The sequence below is a fragment of the Ambystoma mexicanum genome, chromosome 11 (genome assembly GCF_040938575.1).
Source record: "Ambystoma mexicanum isolate Mex_15411 chromosome 11, UKY_AmexF1_1, whole genome shotgun sequence".
Classification (NCBI taxonomy): Eukaryota; Metazoa; Chordata; class Amphibia; order Caudata; family Ambystomatidae; genus Ambystoma; species Ambystoma mexicanum.
The window spans coordinates 999049854-999067795 of record NC_090934.1 but is presented as its reverse complement, the minus strand read 5'-3'; the positions used below and the strand labels follow the sequence as shown (position 1 = coordinate 999067795).

The window sequence follows — 17942 nt, the reverse complement described above, 5'->3', positions numbered from 1 at the left end:
CACTTTCCGCCAGGGTCGTAATGAGGGCCAATGTATGGGTTGGAAGAGACCAATATTGCACACAGAATGCAAGCTGATCCAAAGAAATCTTTGCATGCAAGCCAAAACCAACCGTTCCCACCATAAATAAAGCACAGGCTCCAGAGAACCACAAATTGCACAAGCAACCACCTAGGTCTCTTGCTTGAATTTCTTTCCACTGCATAACTAAGGCTTTTGGTTTAAAAATGTGTAGGAACTGGTCATTGGTGCAGTTCCAGGCTACTTCTTGATGTTTTCAGATTACAGACAGCAGTCAAGTAAATCAGCAGTAAACCACTTTATATTGCAATATAACATACCCATGGAGTCCAATTCAATGGTACAAAACAGGACCTTTATCCATTAGAACAAGATAGGTGGCAAGAGGTTTGTAGTAAAATCAAAAGCGTTAAATAACTTCTTTAATATCAATAAAAAGTGACAAAAAAGTGGGGTGGAACAAACTACACAAAAGGAGGGGAGTGGGGGGTTTGAACGCAATTTTAAAGGGTGGCAAGCGTTTTATGGAGACACTGCTGACAGGCCTCGCCCTCTCCCCACCCCCAGAAAACTAGGCGTTTACGTTTTTAAGTGGATTTTGGGCAATCCCACCATGCAACACCATACAGGTGACACTATACACAACAGAGACACACTCAACTTTAACTGAAACTGCACCACACTGGGTCACCCAAAACAAGGGGTCTTCAGCGATTGTGCAGCCCAATTAGGTTTCAGCATTAGACTGAGTCAGTCCTCACCAGCCCCCCCCCCCCCTGCGACTGATGAGTTTGTACTGAGGCGACAGCCAACGTGGATGCCCACAAATCAGGCTGAAAATATGGTGAAACAAAGAAAGTGCTCAATTATATGAAAACAAAGGGACTTGATGAACACCCAAACCATAAGCATTCCTTGACAGTACAAAAGAGAACAAAAGGCAACCACCTCCAGCACAGGAACCCAAGCATGCAGTGCCAGTTAGTCCATGAATACATGCAGACGGCCACTTGCGTTGCCCCCTACTAGGAGGTTCCTGGTGGGATGCAGGACATTGATGGAGCACACAGATCCCAGGCAATCCTCATTGGTAAAGGCATGTACGAGCTCGCCACTCTCATGGAATATATCAATCTGACGAGGGCGTTCCATGCTACCCACCACGAAGCAGTCCTCCTGCCTGGGGTCCCACACTGGCCGGAACCTGGTTAGCCAGCTAGTAGTGTTATTGTGCCTGAAATGGGACAGCAAGAAACATTAGAATTTGAAAAGCAAAAAAAAAGTACAAATCAATGTTTATATAATACCTTAATCAGAGTTGTGGGGTTGAATACACCTTTAATTTATTTGAACACACATTATACCGTGCTGACAATGTGGAAGTGGCCATGTCTAGTGAGGAGTGGCTCTTTACCAACCCCCAATCCCTCTAAAGAGAAATTAGGAAGTTTAGCACAGGAAGCTAAAGTTCCTGCGTCACCTGGCAGTATAGATATTGGAGGCAGCATTTATGTGATTTGAGGAACCAGGACCACAGCATCACTTTCTTGTGTAGGCATGAGCTAGGCATTTGCCAGATACTTCTGTAATGGTACAAACTGGCCATTAATGGTAGCTGCTGCAAAATGGTGCGAGTAACTGGGTATATAATAGCAGTGTCCGGCAAATGCCTATCTAATACCCACAAGCCAAACAGAACTTCAGTTAAGGGCATGCAAACTGCTTATAAATCAAGTGGCTGAAAGCACACTTGTTAAGGCCGATTTATTAAACCAGTAGCAATACACTACTTCAATTAAGTTAACTATCAGAAGTTGCTTTGAAATAAGACTGCAGGCACTCTGAGCACAGAGTGATGTTCCTGCTTGATAGAACTAGCTCAAAAGAGAAGGATGTGTTTCTAGTGCTTAACGGCAGGGAGTGTGTGGGAATGGCCACATGAGTTTGCATAGGAAGTGAATGGGTGGGTAAATAACCCAACATATGCAAGCTTTGTGTACCTCCTCATATCCCACCTAGTTGTACTTCAATGCAATAGTTTCAGCTTATTTAGTGCCACCTAATAGCCAAAACTAAGAAAAAATGTTATTAAAACAGCAGGCATGGTGCTAACAACTGCTGCTTTGACATCTGCTGAGTGTGAAGTAGCAAGGGGGAATCCTTCCTAAGGGGACCCTTCTCGGCAGGTGGAGGACTGCACCTTCCTTCAACAAACTTCAGGCCGCCCTGATGTACTGGTGTACACAGCAGCAGAAAACACAGCCCGAAAGGCCAATTAATGAAAAGTGGATTGTATTGTTGTACTCAGTGCAATGCAGAAGAGTAGCACCACCTTCACAGGAGTGCTAGACTAATTGCGGAGAAACAATGCAAAACAAAAAACGGAAGCGCCATCTTCCACTAAATGGCCCTGTGAATTCTTTAGCGGTGGGGGTCAACATTGGCTTTTCGCTAGAAACTGCACTGCATCAATTTCCCCGGGAACTCACCCTCATTTGATGGAGATTTATGGAGGATTTGGGACCCCAATGGTGAGATAATACTACGGGATATGTTTCCAAATGGGAAATATGTGACCCTGGGAGACTTTGTTAAGACAGTTTGTTGGGACAGTATCACCACATGAAAGCAGCAATCAGTGCCAGATGGCCGTCATTCCTGGACAAACCAACCTCTCATGATGAGGTTGCTGCAATTCACTCCACCAGCAGGGGGCCCAGTGGATGTTGGTTTATCCAGTGTTATTACTCCCTTGCCGGTGCCAGTGTGCGGGCCATGGACCCTGGGACTAGACGTGGTATATCCAAAATATACGCCATGATACAAACACACTCCCTGTCCTTAAACACAGTCAAAACTACTTGGGAGGCAGCGATCACCGAGGAGAAATGGCTGAAGTACTGCCAACTATTCAAGTCCATCTCATTAAATGCGGGCCTCTGCTTGATTTGAATAAGTCACATTATACGCCGGCCAAGATGGCCAAGTTCCCTGAGAACTGCATGGGAGCTGTCAGAAATGTGGGGACCCACGGGCAGACTCGTTCATATGTACTGGGCCTGCCCATTGGTTGCTGGGTTCTGGCGAGAAGTGGCCGAGATCATTGTGGAGATAACGCAAATACCGGCCTCTCTCACCGGCCAGAAATATCTGTTTGGGTATATTGGGAAAGCAGCGGAAAACACAAGAAGACTATTTACTGTGTCCTGTGTGATAGCGAAAAAATGTATATTACAAAGTTGGAAGAGGCCGCATGCGCCACGTCCCAAACATTTTCTCAAGGAATTAACATTTATTAATGAATGTGAAGAACAATATGTGATGACATTGCACGGGACAAGTCGTCCTAAGGATATTTGGGCCCCATTTAGAATGTACCTCTGTGACAGGGTATCGGATGATGAAGCCTCTACTAGGACAGCACTATGATTATATGTAACTTGAATATACTGTGCCATTGGAAAAGTAATGCCGCTTTTACATTGTGTTCCATTTAATTGTGCTGTACGTAGATGACATGACCATCAATAAATAAAGTTTAAAAAAAAAAACTGCACTGCATCCTGGTCAGGGTATGGGGATATCACAGCTACTCGTGTGCGGCGCAAGGCAGCAGCTTGCGGAGGAAGGAAGGTTGCTGAGCCAATAACTAAATGTTGATCGAGTATGAATTGAAGGAGAGGGGGGAAAAAAGTGCACCCCACCTTGGAAAAGAAGGCAGTAAATGAAACAGACAAGATCAAAAGGCTGCAGCACTTTGCGTTTTAAACAAGCTCCAACTTACTTAAGGGACAGGAGAATTGTGGGTGATTCTGCATGCAGACTGCTGGTGTCGTAGACCCTGGCAAGAAGCAAAGACAAATTAAATGGCCAGGCAGTTTTTATATGAGGTCCTAGAGCACCAGGAGTATTTAGATCCAAACCACATACTTCAAGGCTCTGCAATTTATGGCTCACTGATGTTTTTGGACTACAACTCCCATGATCCCACAGCATGGACTGTGCTGGTTAGGGCGAACTGTAGTCCAACACATCTGGGGAGAAACGGTTGCAGACCCCATTGGGTAAAGTCACACTTGTAGACACAAAAATAAATACATTTACTACGGGCTGTGCGTAATGTACACAATCTACTTCCAAAATGCCACGGTTAACAGTCAAAACACTTGTCAGAAAACTTTTAATGCAACATTCGTTTCAACACAATGGGAAATTCTACCAGACCACCCAAGACAAAATGCCTACACACGGATACAAGAATGTTCACTTTTTTGTGTGGAAAGTTTCTCATCTTTAGGTGGGACGCAGTTGAGTGAATCCCTCCAAAAACCCAGCACATGCATACTACATCGCCTGAAAATAAAACATCAAAGTTTAAAGCCTTCATTAAGCCCTAAGATGCTGGACAAATCGAACAATGATGAAAGGATTCATTCAGCAAGAACTTTGTTTTACTAGGGCGACGTGGCTACATCGGCACGGAATAGGACGTGACTCTGATGTGCTCCTGCAGATCCTCTAATGATCCTGACACTCACACGTGCTCCGAGGCAGTTGGGTGATGCAAAATCGAAGCTACTGCAGCATGCATACACATTGCATATTAAGATCACAACTCTGGTGAGAATTGCAGCATGGATTGCAAACTGTGGGCTGGAGAAGTTTGCAGAATCTTATCAGCGGGACAAACAAGATGGCGGCTAACTGAGAACAAATGAAATAGCCATGGGGCAGTTACATCAGAAGAAGAGCTGCGCTGAAGCCAAACAAAAGCAGACCCTGGGGTCATTACGAGTTTGGAGGTAACCATGGCGCTATTAGTGCCATGGCTGCCTCCAAACCCATACTGACTCCGCCCATGTGAACGGAGCTATTACTGCCCCATTCCGTTATTAGCTCCAAAGTCCCTTTGCGGTTCCTTAATGCCGGGTAAAACTAGGGAGGGAGGGAGGACCCGCAAAGCGACCTCGGAATAGGGCGGTAAGGGATTTTTCGGCACTGGTGCCCTTACCGGTACCGGTAATCCCTTACCGCCCGGGTCGTAAGGAGGCCCCCTGATTGAAGTACGCCGTGCGATTGGACAGAGAGGAAAGTAAACAGCGGCTGTGCATGAGGACATCGAGCGCAAGAGACCCTACAGCAGCAGAGTGGAAGGCTGTTTAACAGCTGCGAAGGAGCGTCGTAGATGTGGTAGATCCGAGAGACTGATATAAGCCCACCGGATGGTCGAACACGGTGTGCGCTACATGCGAACAAAAAGGAAGACTGACAGAAGGGGCTGGTAACGCCAGAGCCACCCGAGGAGATAACAAGATTGACCGGGCGTCCCCTGCTGCACTAATGATATTCGCTAAATCGGAAGCTAGAACAGCAGAATACTTCAGACTTCGGTGTGAACACTGTAGCAGTGAGGGAGCTGGGCGATACAGTAACAACTACGGAAAGCAGAGATCGCCTTTCCGAAATGGTGAAATTGACACGTGCAAAGAATGAGTGCAAGGCTCACATATGGTGGATGAAGAGCCGATGAACAACACGGGGTGGCTTACCTCATGAACGAAACACTATAGGAGATGAGAAGACACTGAACGCTCGTTGGGGAGCACAACTGCCTGAGTGCTAGCACAGCAGGCGTGCAAAGGAACAAAAGCTGAAGCAGGGTATGTTGCAGAAGGGGAATTCAGGAAACACGCAGGCCCGGCTCAAGTAAAGACAAGGCCATGCAGGACAACTACGACACCGCAGGGCTGAACACGTCAGACAGATCGGAATAGTACAAACAGTACGGAAAGTGAGAGGGGGAACGACAGACTGGTGTAGGCAAGCAGTGTTGTGTCAGTGTGGAGATAGAAGTACACCAGGGCCTTTGACATTCTGAAGGTTGATATTGGGCCAATTAGAATCATAGCTGCCATAGATCAGGCCCTGGAGAGTGTAATCCGGCAAGGGAGTGGTAACACTGGATAAACCAACATCCACTGGGCCCCCTGCTGGTGGAGTGAATTGCAGCAACCTCATCAGCAAGCGTATAGACATATCAGTGATTGAAGACTTTTCAAGGTGCTTGGGAACACAGAGCCTCTGAAGATGCAGAATTGGCCCACAAAATGGGATGTATGAACCAGGTGCAGATTGCGAGACGCTGTTCCTCCCGCCCCCCTGGATTAGGCCGGCCAGACCCAGTGGGAGCACTTGGCAGTAACGGGCAAACACAGAGTGCCAACTGAACGCAAGGACAATTGCAGAAGGGGAGTACCTAGCTGGGCGGTTCAGAAGACACTGCAATTGTAAGCGCAACAGAGAGGTGCCCTGAGGTAGTGTAAAGACCAGTAATTGGAGGACGGTGGGAAAGACTATGAACACACCATTCAACCCAGTAGCACCCACTGGAAAGCCTATGGACAAAAGGAGAGGGCAAGAAACACATGAAGTACATGCAATACAAAGATCCCAACTGCATAGGCAACTGAGAGAAGACACCGGAGTAAGCCGGAGGCACGAGTCCCAGGACAAGACCATGTAAAGATAAGATACAGAACGTGCCTCTATAACAGCAGAAACACCCCCCAACACAGCACTGGGGTAAACAAGTGACAGCACCACATGTACTGGAGCAGAAAAGAGAGCTACATTGTAAGGGGGGCTACAATGGCATCTAAAAGGAATAGAAACAAAGGGAAACAGTTGTCAATTGGAGCATTCACCAAACCAGTGCAGATGATGGATGGCGCGAAGGCGACGGCTCAAGATGCACGCGAGGGAGAAGCGCCGGGCGAATGGATCAGCAAATACTAGAGGCCATAGCAGAGTTGAAGTCGACGCTGGAATTCCAAATCGACGCAATTAGCATAGATGACTTGAGACAGGTTGTCAGAGCATTGACGGAACGCACAGGGCTTCTAGAGAAGGAGGTGAAAGTGAACACAAGCAGTTGCAATGAAAACTCCCAGGAAGTCTCTATATTGAAGAAGCAGGTGCAGAATCTTGAAAACAGGGCAGAAGCGGCAGAATGACAGGCACGAAGAAACAACGTACGGATAATTGGGCTTCCAGAGGACGAGGCCTGTACGAACCCGACCAACTACATAGAGGATATGTTCTTGCAAGAAATAGGGGCTGGAACACTAACCCAAGGGTTTACTGTGGAAAGGGCGCACAGGGCCCTGACAAGGAAACCGCCACCAGGCGCCCCGCCTCAGCCGATTATTGCCAAGATACTGGGTTACAAGGACAGGGAGAGAATCCTAGAACACTTCTGGAAAGGAGGTACTATCGGCCGTGCATCAGCGTCTATCACAGCATATCCTGATTATACTTTTTTGGTGCAAAAACAAAGGCTGAACTACGCGGCCGTCAAGAGGAGGTTATGTGCCGCCAATCTTAAATACATGTTGCTGTACCCAGCGAAGATGAAGGTCATATATAAAGATCACACTGTTTTCTTTGAGACCCCGGAAGACGTAAGCAAGTGGATGGACATGAAGAATATGCCGGTGGAGGAACAAGACCATATGGGAGCTAGAAGTGATAAGTGAACCCTTTTTTTTTGTGATTAATGTACTTTGGAGTAGCACAGCAGCTAATAAACAAGGATCCGACAGTGACATTTAAGCAGTAGACTGAAGGCGTACCTTACTGTAAGCTAAATGTAGGAGGCACAGATGCTGCTTAGTTTAAGCAGTGCTGGAGTCACACTATTACCCGCATTAGTTTAGAGTAGTTAGGATACCAGTAGTTCAGTATTCTCCTGCTGCACTCAGAGTACAGGCACTAGACTGCAAAAGGAGCGAGATGCAGTGCTGCCTGACATCCAGAATTGGAGCCGAGCAAACGTTGGGAAGAGTTGGGGAAACGGGTGGGAGTTGGTGTAGTTAAAGGGGAGTTGGCCTACGGATACGCACCGGGAAATAAGGGTGGGAGAGTCATGGGTGAGAGAGGAGTTGAAACAATAGAAGATTATGGGTGAACTCAAAATAGCAACCTGGAATGTGAGAGGCTTGAATAGCTATATTAAAAGGAACCAGGTTATGACGTATCTGAGATGCCAAAAAATAGGCATAGCGCTCCTGCAGGAAACCCACCTGACCAAAGAGAAGCAAGATATGATAGCATGGAAATGGAGTGGGATGACCCTGGGCTCCACATACTCGGTGTACGCTAGAGGGGTTCTAATTTGGGTTGCAACGACAATCCTATTCAAGGTCCTTCAGACCGTTTTAGACAAAGAAGGTAGGATGATTATAATTCGGGGATTGGTTGAAAGTAAAGAAATATGTATTATTAACATGTATGCCCCAAATCAAGATACAGCAGCTTATTTTAGATCCCTGTATTACAAGATTAGTCCATATAGAGACAGTGGGGTGATATAGGGAGGAGATTTTAATTGTACTTTGGACCCGACAAAAGATATACATCAGATGATCAATTCGCTTATCCAACCCCTCCGCTTAAAGCTTTGAATATGCTGTTGCACACGTTTAAGTTAGCGGACGTATGGAGAACAAGGTATCCAAAAGACCTAGTATACTCCACTATGCCGCCCCGCAGAACCTGTATATGAGGCTAGACTATGTGTTTGTGGGGGAGGAGGCGCTGAGTGAGTTCACACAAGCTGAGTATAAGGCAAGGGTCCTCTCGGATCATGCCCCTCTGGTCGTTAGGTAAAATACAATTGGTCCCAAAGCTGCTATTTTATTATTTTAGAATCTGATTCTTCTTATTCAAATGCGTGTACACAAAAAACAGACATTTGTTTTTTACAAAAAAGACAATTTATTTGGTGTTTTTTGGAAGTTGAGTTTACATATAACAAATTGAGTGATAAAAATAGAAAATAGTATGTTGCAAAAGAGAAATAGTTTTTAGAAAATACAAACAAACAAACAAATGTTCCAAGGCTCAAATTGAGGTTTGAAATTTCCAAACAGTGCATACAAAACAAATTATAATACAAAACATACTCAGTTTAGCTCAATATTCTTTGAAAAAAGTGTACAACCAAGTTGTTTTGATGAATTCACAGTTAACAACCAAATTGTTTTGTTAATTTTACAGTTTAGCTTTTTCTCTAAGCAGGTCTGCCTACGTACATATGTGAAAACATTTATTTTGAGGATGTCTTGATCTTGTATGCAGACACCCAAGTACGTTTCGGCAAGCAAGCCACCTGCTAGGCTTAAGTGTCAGCAGCCTTCCTCAGGGCGAGTTATTTTTACCAAAAACCCTAGGGGAAGCAGACTGAAATTGGAAGTGAAGATTTAGATAACAAAGATTTAAAAGAATTATTTGTTTACATTCAGACACAGGAGTGCGTTAGAATGTCCAAAAAGACATACCAATACATTTTTTGGGTAATCTTGAAGTTGGACAAGCCGGTAGTGACCCTTGTCAGTGAAAGGCGTGTAGAGCAATGGTTAAGATAGATTGGTCAGGTTTACAATCTGTGAGCAAATGAAAAATGCTCAATTCAGTCCATGTCTGACCTTTTAGAATCTTTAGTTATTCCTCATAGTTTTTCAACAAATTACTTATGGTCAACAGATTGCTTATAAATCAGGACTTTTAATTTGTGACTTTGAATGTACATGGATTCGTTCTATGTTTGCTCATACCTGATCTAGTTGGGAATGAGGGATTCCCATCTTTTATCCAAATGCTTCCATTGGGCTTGCTTCGGTATACTACAACCGGGATTGTTTGGTCCGCACAGTTGTTGGATTGCAGTAACCGAATGGTAAAAGAATATACATGTATATACGTACAAGTGTGTAGACAGGAGTCATCTCCTATTTTATCCTTCATGTTTTTTGGTATTGGCGTAAACTGCGCAATAGTAATGAAACAATCCAACCTACTTTGCGGTAGGAAACGCGGGTCAGTGTTCTAAATCTCTTTGGTGCGAGTGAAAGTAGTTCCTATTTCATTCTTCGCAATGGTTCGGTATTGCGAGACTCAATTTGCCAAACATTTCTCTCTGCAAGAGAGTGGGTAAACGTAAGGTGTTTGTTGCCAAGTCATTTCGAAGCTACAGGATGGGTTAAATGTTTGTGAAGTCTGAAGTATAAGTTATATTAGTTCTTCGGTTCGGTGCGTGACCTGCTCCTAGGTCTTGCTGCCATGAAGTCAGCGAGTGTTTGACTCTGCTTGCTTGTATGTTAAAGCTATTTAGCTATTGCAGGGTCCGGGCGAACCCCTTCAGCAAAGATTACAAGCCACAATCTGATTGGTCAATGAGGGCTGAGCTCAAAACCCTGTGTTGGCTGGATTGCCATGGTAACAATCATGGGCGTATGGCCACTGCATTCTTATTGGATCTCAGGTGTCGAGCCTGTGATCGAACGTTACCTAATTTGCTCCGGTAACATGGTCGGGCGTTCACTCGTTTAGATATGCTAAAGTGAGTACGATTGCAAATATTAGTGTTTCCTGTCTGCCAGCTGTTATTGAATCTTGTTACATTTTGGGCATTACAGATTGGTTTGCAGCATTGTCGTACAAATAAGTGTGATTATTGTGGATACGTGCTTGCCTATGCTTGAAGGGACAAGCATGTCATTTCGGATATTGTGGCAACTTAATTTCGAGTCATGGCCATGACCGCATATGTAAGCACTTTGTGCCTGATCCTAAGGTGTAGTTCTAACATGCCGGGGAACCCCCCTCGTTGGCAAAAAAAGAAATAAATAGTTTTGGAATTTAAAAAATGGCATTGGCCTAAAATATATACAGGCCGATTCATGGAATTAATGTGCGCTGAAATTTTCGGCGAAAGCGTGCGAATCGCAGGGCAAGTGCGAAAATCGCAGCAAAACCCACGCACAGCGATTCATGGAAGTCTCTGCGCGTGTAAATCCCAGGATGTGCGCCAAAATTCTGCGTGGCGCACGCTGGTGTACACGTCTCCAAACAGCGTGCGCTACGCGCACAGCGAAATCGCTCATAGCGCGGCGGACACAACAAAAGTAGGAGGAACAGGGGGCGTGACAAGCGGAATGGGGAACAACGCGTGAAAATGTGGGTGTCACGGGGAAGTACTGGAGGCAAATGCGCGGAACGCCCACACGCACGTTCAAAATACATATACATGGAATCGAACGGGGCTAACACATGCGCCAAAAAAGACGCGCTAGTACGGAAACACGTACGCCAGCAGAAAGCAGGCGTATATGGACACGCGCAGCATAAAAGGGCGCACCAACAACAAACAAGCTCAGACGCCAGGATGAATATACCGTTCCTAGCAGCAGTGGTCGTGGGATACCGCAGGTGGAGGAGGATAGTCAGGCCCAGAATGTTTACACCCAGAACCAACCTTTTTGGGATGCCCGATGACCAGGTGTATGGGAGGTACAGGTTTCCACCTCACATAATGCTCGACCTGGTCAGTGAGTGGGAGAATGACCTCACATCACCCACCCTGTGCTCCCAAGCACTCAGCCCCCTGCAGAAGGTCCTCAATGTACTGCACTTCTTGGCCACTGGATCATTTCAGCGGACAACAGCTATAGTGGGGGGGGTGGGGGGTGTCACAGGCCATGCAGTCATGCTGCCTACACCAGGTGTTGGCCATCATGACTGCACGCCCATCAGTCCGCAGGCACATATACCTGCCCAGAACACCTGCAGAAAGGCAGGCTGCCGTCCAGGATTTTTACGGGGTGGCACAATTCCCCAAAGTGCTAGGTGCCATTGATTGCACCCATGTGGCCCTACGTCCCCCCCGGGCATCTGAGCACATCTACAGAAACCGCAAACACTGGCATTCCATCAACGTCCAGGTAGTATGTGATGCCAAGGGAATCATCACCTCAGTATATGCCAACTATCCAGGGTCCACCTACGACAGTTTTATTTACAGAATGGCAACCCTAAACCGGGACCTAGAAGCTGGGCGGCACGGCGATACATGGCTGCTCGGTGAGTATAAATGCCTCTGCACATGCATGCATGTCAGATACTGAGTAATGTCACAACCCCACTAATGATACCCATCATCACCTCCCCAGGGGACAGTGCCTACCCTCTGAGCACCCACACGATGACGCCAATTCGGAACCCCACCACGCCACCCGAGGTAAGATACAACACAGCCCATATTGCAACCTGGGGCATAGTGGAGCGCACATTCGGAGTGCTCAAGTCACGCTTTCGCTGCCTTGACCGTTCTGGTGGGCAGCTACTATACGCTCCCCCAGTAGTGTGCAGGATCATAGTGGCAGCATGTGTCCTGCACAACGTTGCAACACGCCGGGGCCTGCTGGTGGACATGGTGGTGCCCCCACATCCCCAACCACATGCACGCCCGCTGCGCATGGGAGGGGAAAGGGCACGTGGTAAGGCAGCCCGTACGGAGCTGGTGGCTAATTACTTCACATAAAATCACACCCCTGCGGAGTGCACACAGCCCTGGCACATACCAGCTGACAATCAATGATGATGACATAAGGGACAGTCAACTGTCACTACCATACCAGCCTGCGTTTGGTCACCTGGAAGTGCTATATTGTGTGCATCCCTACCTACTTAAAGACAACCAATGATGTGTGATGAAAAGACACATTCATGCTGCATGAATGACTACCCCCTTGCAAAATACAACATGAAAATAGTGCCATGTCACCCAACCCCTCCCCATCTCAGCTACCCAACACACCATGGCATGTCATGCAATGTGAAAGCAACCAAATGAATGCACAACACGTGACACAAGTGTCACAAAGTGCACTGTTCGAAATGGAAACAGGCCACAGACAATATGCTCCCAGTAATCAATAAGAAACAGCACACATGAACAAATACTTACCAGCAACACAATATAGAAACACAGGATGAAACAGTGGCAAAATATGACAGTACAAAATCAAAGTAGTGCAAGTCATACAACCTGAATACGCCAGCACATCGACCCCTTCCAACTGTACAGTGTTACTGCCACGCAAATGTCTCAGTGTACTGCATACAACATGAACTCCATCTGCAAAGTAGACGGCCTTGTGAAGACATGAGGAAGGAACCTGCAAATTAGGAGGAAGACATGGATGCACAAGCACATATCAATACACCATGCAGCGTACAAAACAACAATATCCACTAGGAATGTCCACACAGTATTGACTACAGACTGCCCACACAGCTTATGGGAGCCCAACCTCACTGTGTGATTCACTGTCACTTGGTAACACCCTTTGCAAGCCCATGGAAACTAGAAGCAGGAGGGGTGTGTGTCTCACGAACCCAAGCATCTAACCCAAACTCAGGACAAGCTGCATATGCCCAGCCGGAATACAGTGGATGCCCACGGGAGCCACACAAGGCAACACACTGTAAAAAAAAAAAAAAAAAAAATGGCCATGTGGGGGGTAGGGTGAGTGGGGGAGGCCACCCAGGAGGTTTGAGGACAGGGTGCACACCAACACCCACCTGCGTGGATGTTGCAAAAAAAAAAACCTCCTTGGGCTCATGGCCTACACGGCTATGCCATTGTGGGAGAACTGCTGTCGCTCTCCTCACCCTCTGCTGCTGCATCAAGAGGTGGTGGCACTATGGGAGGCAGCCTACGCAAAGCCCGGGTATGGTCCTCCATGGCAGCAAGCATGCGGGTCTGGAAGGTCTGATTCTGGAGGATTAATGTGCCGCGATCCCCATGCAGCACCTCACCAGTTGCCTGCATTTCTGCACGCATGGCCTCGCGTGATGCCCGGATCGCCTCACGTGTTGCCTGTGTCTCAGCTGAGAGCGAACGTGTGAGCTGCTCCAGCTGCTGTTCTGCACTAAGATTAGTGGAAGCCTCAAGGTCAACCAGAGTCAGCCTGAGGGTATGTAGTTCTTCCCTCAGGGCTTCCCTGTGGGCCTGGGACTCTATTGATATCGATTGGCGCAGAGTCTCCAGTGCCACCCATCGGTCCCTGTTGGACGCCAACATGTCTTCCCTGTGTGAATGGCAAATGGAGTCTGTTGCCTGCTGTTGTTGCTCCATCTGCCTTTCAGGGGGCAGAATGGAAGTGGCCACCCTCTCCATTGCCTGAGCCATCATTTCTACTGATGCTGCCTGTTGGGTTGCAATACCGTACATGGAGTTTTCCCATACTGTATTGCCTGGTGGCGCACGGCCACCGCGTCAACGGGCACCACACCTGTTTGGGGCAAGGCGATCTGCACCTTGCTGTGCTGGCACTGCCTGAGGCTGCAGGACTGCATTCCCCCTCTGATCTGCTGGCCCAGGAACAGGATCAGATGCTGTGGAGTGTGACCCTGCATCCGTAACCGCCAAAGGCGCACCTACCAACACTGACATCCCCATAGAGGGTTCTACCCCTCGTGCAGGTGGGTTGGACAGAACAGAATCCCTGCCAGAAACACTTACATGCGACGGCACATAAGTCTCATCATCCGATTCAGCACCCGAATAGAGGTCTGGGGAGGTGCACTCAGAGACACCCCATGGAGAGTATGGTCTGCAGTAACATTGGGTTCTCACCCACCACCACACCACGTCCCCTACTGGTGCCCGGTCGTGCCAGAGATTCCTCCTGGGTCTGCACCATCTCCTCAACCTCAACAGCATCAAGTGCGTCATCACCTGCAAAAACATGAAAGACAACAAATGGAAACAGGCATGAGCACCATAGCACACACATAGGCTGTGACAAGCCATAGATCCAGTACATGATCAACACATGTGCCCCATGACTATAACCCTGCCATGCATGCACTGTCAAAGAGTTGGAAGTGGAGTCAAAAAGGCAGACACTGGGGAGAGCAAATGGAAAAGCAACACATTTGTAGCATGTTGGGTAGCACTGGCATCACACATCATGCTGTCAGTGGCATGTCAAATTCACATACATGACACATGGCAGCACACAGATGTCATGTAGCATAGCCACGGTAAAGTACAAAACTACAGCAATATGCCAGTGATTGAGTACTCCCACACATCCATGTGACATCAACATGATGAGAAGATTAATGCTGATTAGTGTTTCAAAATATGCGTGTGCCACACACTGAAACACATCCAGTGTCCAAAAATACTGTCATTCTGATCAATGGTTGGTCACTTTGACATCACAGGAAACATCTGTCATGTTACACATGCAAACAGCCCCTTATAATAATTTGTATGCAGGCCAATACTCCATCAGCCTGAATGGTGTAATCATTAACATAACCAGGTAATTATAGTGCCCCAGTGTGGCCTGTAAACAATGACCGAAGCATATCACATATGTCGCAATAGGGCATAAAATTGTCTAGCAAAAAGGGGAGTGTGCAAACAATCAGCATGAATGAAGACTTACTAAATCGGACCAATGTAGTTGCAAGACAACAGTTCAAGGTAGAGTGCACAAATGTGGGCTTAATAGGCAACTGTGGCCAGAAGGGATACAGTCATACCCAAATCCAAGGCACGTGAATGTATGGGAGGAAGCACATTTGTGACCCATACCACTCAGGTGCACACCCCCTCACCTGGCACTCAATCTGAACCCGTCACCCAAACGACATACACATGGATTACAAATACACGCATGGGCACTCACCGGACAATGCATCATAATCAGGTAGTTCTACCACGCCTTGGATCTGTTCCTCTGTGACGAAGGCCCCAGCAACAGACTCATGTTCAGTGAGTTTGTTGTCCTCTTGTGGAGACCCACTGCCAGTCACCAGAGTAGCGGCATGATTTGAGGCCAGCTTGTTCTTTGGTCTGCGTTTCAGGTCATTCCACCGCTTGTAGCAATCATCAGCTGTGCGCCTCACAAATCCAAGGGCACTTATGCGGTCGGCGATGATCTCCCAGTGTGCCTTACGTTGACCAGTTGTGGTCTTGGACCCTGCAGTCACCAGCATTTCATGGCTATGTGCCGATACATAGGACACAAGTGCATCAAGTTCCGCGTCATTAAAGCAAGGCTTCCTTGACGTGCCGGAGTGTGTAGCCATGTCTGGGGTCTCAGCCTGTCGTGCCAGAGCACCCTTCTTCCTCTTCTTTAAAGGTGGAGCGGAGCCAGAGCGGCTTACGCCGCTCTGGTCAGTAGGGGCAGAAGCACCGGTGGACTGGGTAGTAGGAGTGTGGGAATGCACAATGACCATCGGTCTTGTTGCAGGCATTGGTTGCAGGGTAATGTTGGCAGGGGGAACGTCAGTTTGATGGACCTGGACCGACACTGTCCTGGCTGGGAGAGTCAGAGCTGGGGCGGATGGAGCTGCAGCTGCCCCTGCAGCCTCCCCACCCTGCATACTTGGGGCAGCAGATGACATAGCTGCCCCAGATCCACGTGGCTTGGTGACAACAACTTGCACCGCCACACGTGACCTAGACTTGCTGACCTGGAAGTCAGCCTGGGAGTCATCCTGTGCCAGGTCAGGTGCCACAATGGGCTGGTCCAACAGGGGCTGAGCTGGGATGGTGTCAGCCACGTTTCCCTCAACCATGGGGGGGGGCATGGGTGTCCCTGATTGTTCCTCCACACATGGGGGTATAGGGGCACCCTGCAAATCCCGGCCACGGAACTCAACGCCTGCCTGAAAAAAGAACGTGAAAAATACGCGCGTGTGCGCGTTGGCAACACCCCCGCCAAAAGAAGAATTGTACGCTGTCTGAGGAGACAGGACAAAAGGGGAAGTGAACTCTGTTTGAGGAAACAGGCCCAACCAAAAATCAGAAAAGAGCTGTCTGAGGTAACAGGGAGTACGAACTAGAAACTCTGTGCAGTAATCGGGTGTGAACCGACAAGGAGTACAGATTTCACCCACTCGCTCTCCACGAAAAGCACGTACAGGGAAATGGCGTCTTACACGTAGCTTTTACACCAGCCCACACGTACACGTCAGATGCGCGTGTACGCGGCCCCTTTCCTCCAATTACACGCGATGACACTCGAACGTGCAGTTTTTCCACGTGTGCTCTGTCATCACGTGCTATGAGGGAAACGCCCGCATGCGTAATGTAACTTACGCGCTTACGCCCTAAGGGCCTTTGGGCCAATGAGATCGCGTACGTGTGCTGACGCGCTTACGCGCGAAGGCCCTTTCCTCGAATTACACGCTGACGTGCAATTTTTTCACGTGCCAAATCACTCCCTATCAAACTGGCCACGCGAAAACGCAGGGGAGACCACTCTCCTGTCCTGAAGGCCATTTTCCTGCCCCCCAGAGCCCCGAGCATGCTCTCACCTGCCATCTGCTGCTGCCTGACTGTCTGCTGCCCACGTGCCCTGCTATTTGGTGCCTGCACATCAGCCATCTGCAGGGGTCCAGTTGCTGTGTCCACCCCTGCTGGAACAGAAGACTCCCGACTGGGATACTATCGCTCCACAGCCCAGCCCCAGGACCCAGTTGCCCACCCACTCCTGCCTCTGGGGTTGCCATGTCGAGCACATCTCCATCTGGCACCACTGGCAACCCCCAGCCAGAGAGGCAGAGGGCAACCAGGTTCACTGCCACCGAAGTTGGTGTCCTGGTGGAGCATGTCCTCGGGCATTATGATGCCCTCTTCGGAACATCACGCGCCAACAAGGAAGGACGGGAGAGGATCTGGGACGACGTAGTGGGTGCCATCAACGCGGAGGGGGTGGCAACACGCGACATCAAGCACGTCAAGAAGTGCTGGGAGGACTTCAGGTCCAGGACCCTCATAAAGGCCCGGCGCCTCGCGGAGGGGGGCCGGGCACACATGAGTATCATCCAGATGAGGGTCCTGGAACGCGTAGGCCCAGCGCTCCACGCCCAGATCCTTCGGAGGCAGACCCGTCTGGAGTTGAGCGGTAAGTGGCCAAGCATTGCTGTGTGAGACAGGGCATGTTGCAGTGTGCTGGTAGTCTGATGCCTGTATGTGTGACATAGGCCATGTATGGATGTGTGTGTGCAGGGACATCATGGTCATGCATGTGAGACCAGTTATGTGTGAACCACAT

The 17942-nt window shown here is 48.3% G+C and overlaps 1 protein-coding gene across 2 annotated transcripts in view; it reads right to left on the bottom strand.

The window, feature by feature from the left end:
* Nucleotides 1-404: 404 nt before the first annotated feature.
* LOC138504018 (WD repeat-containing protein 76-like) overlaps nucleotides 405-17942 on the bottom strand; it is a 71648-nt gene continuing 54110 nt past the window's right edge. For both annotated transcript variants that reach the window (XM_069624187.1, XM_069624188.1), the window contains 2 exons: nucleotides 3806-3862; nucleotides 405-1255 (listed from right to left, as the gene is read on the bottom strand). In XM_069624187.1, coding sequence (XP_069480288.1) covers nucleotides 1003-1255; nucleotides 3806-3862 — 310 coding nt within the window. In that variant the 3' untranslated portion in view covers nucleotides 405-1002. The remainder of the gene's footprint in view (nucleotides 1256-3805; nucleotides 3863-17942) is intronic.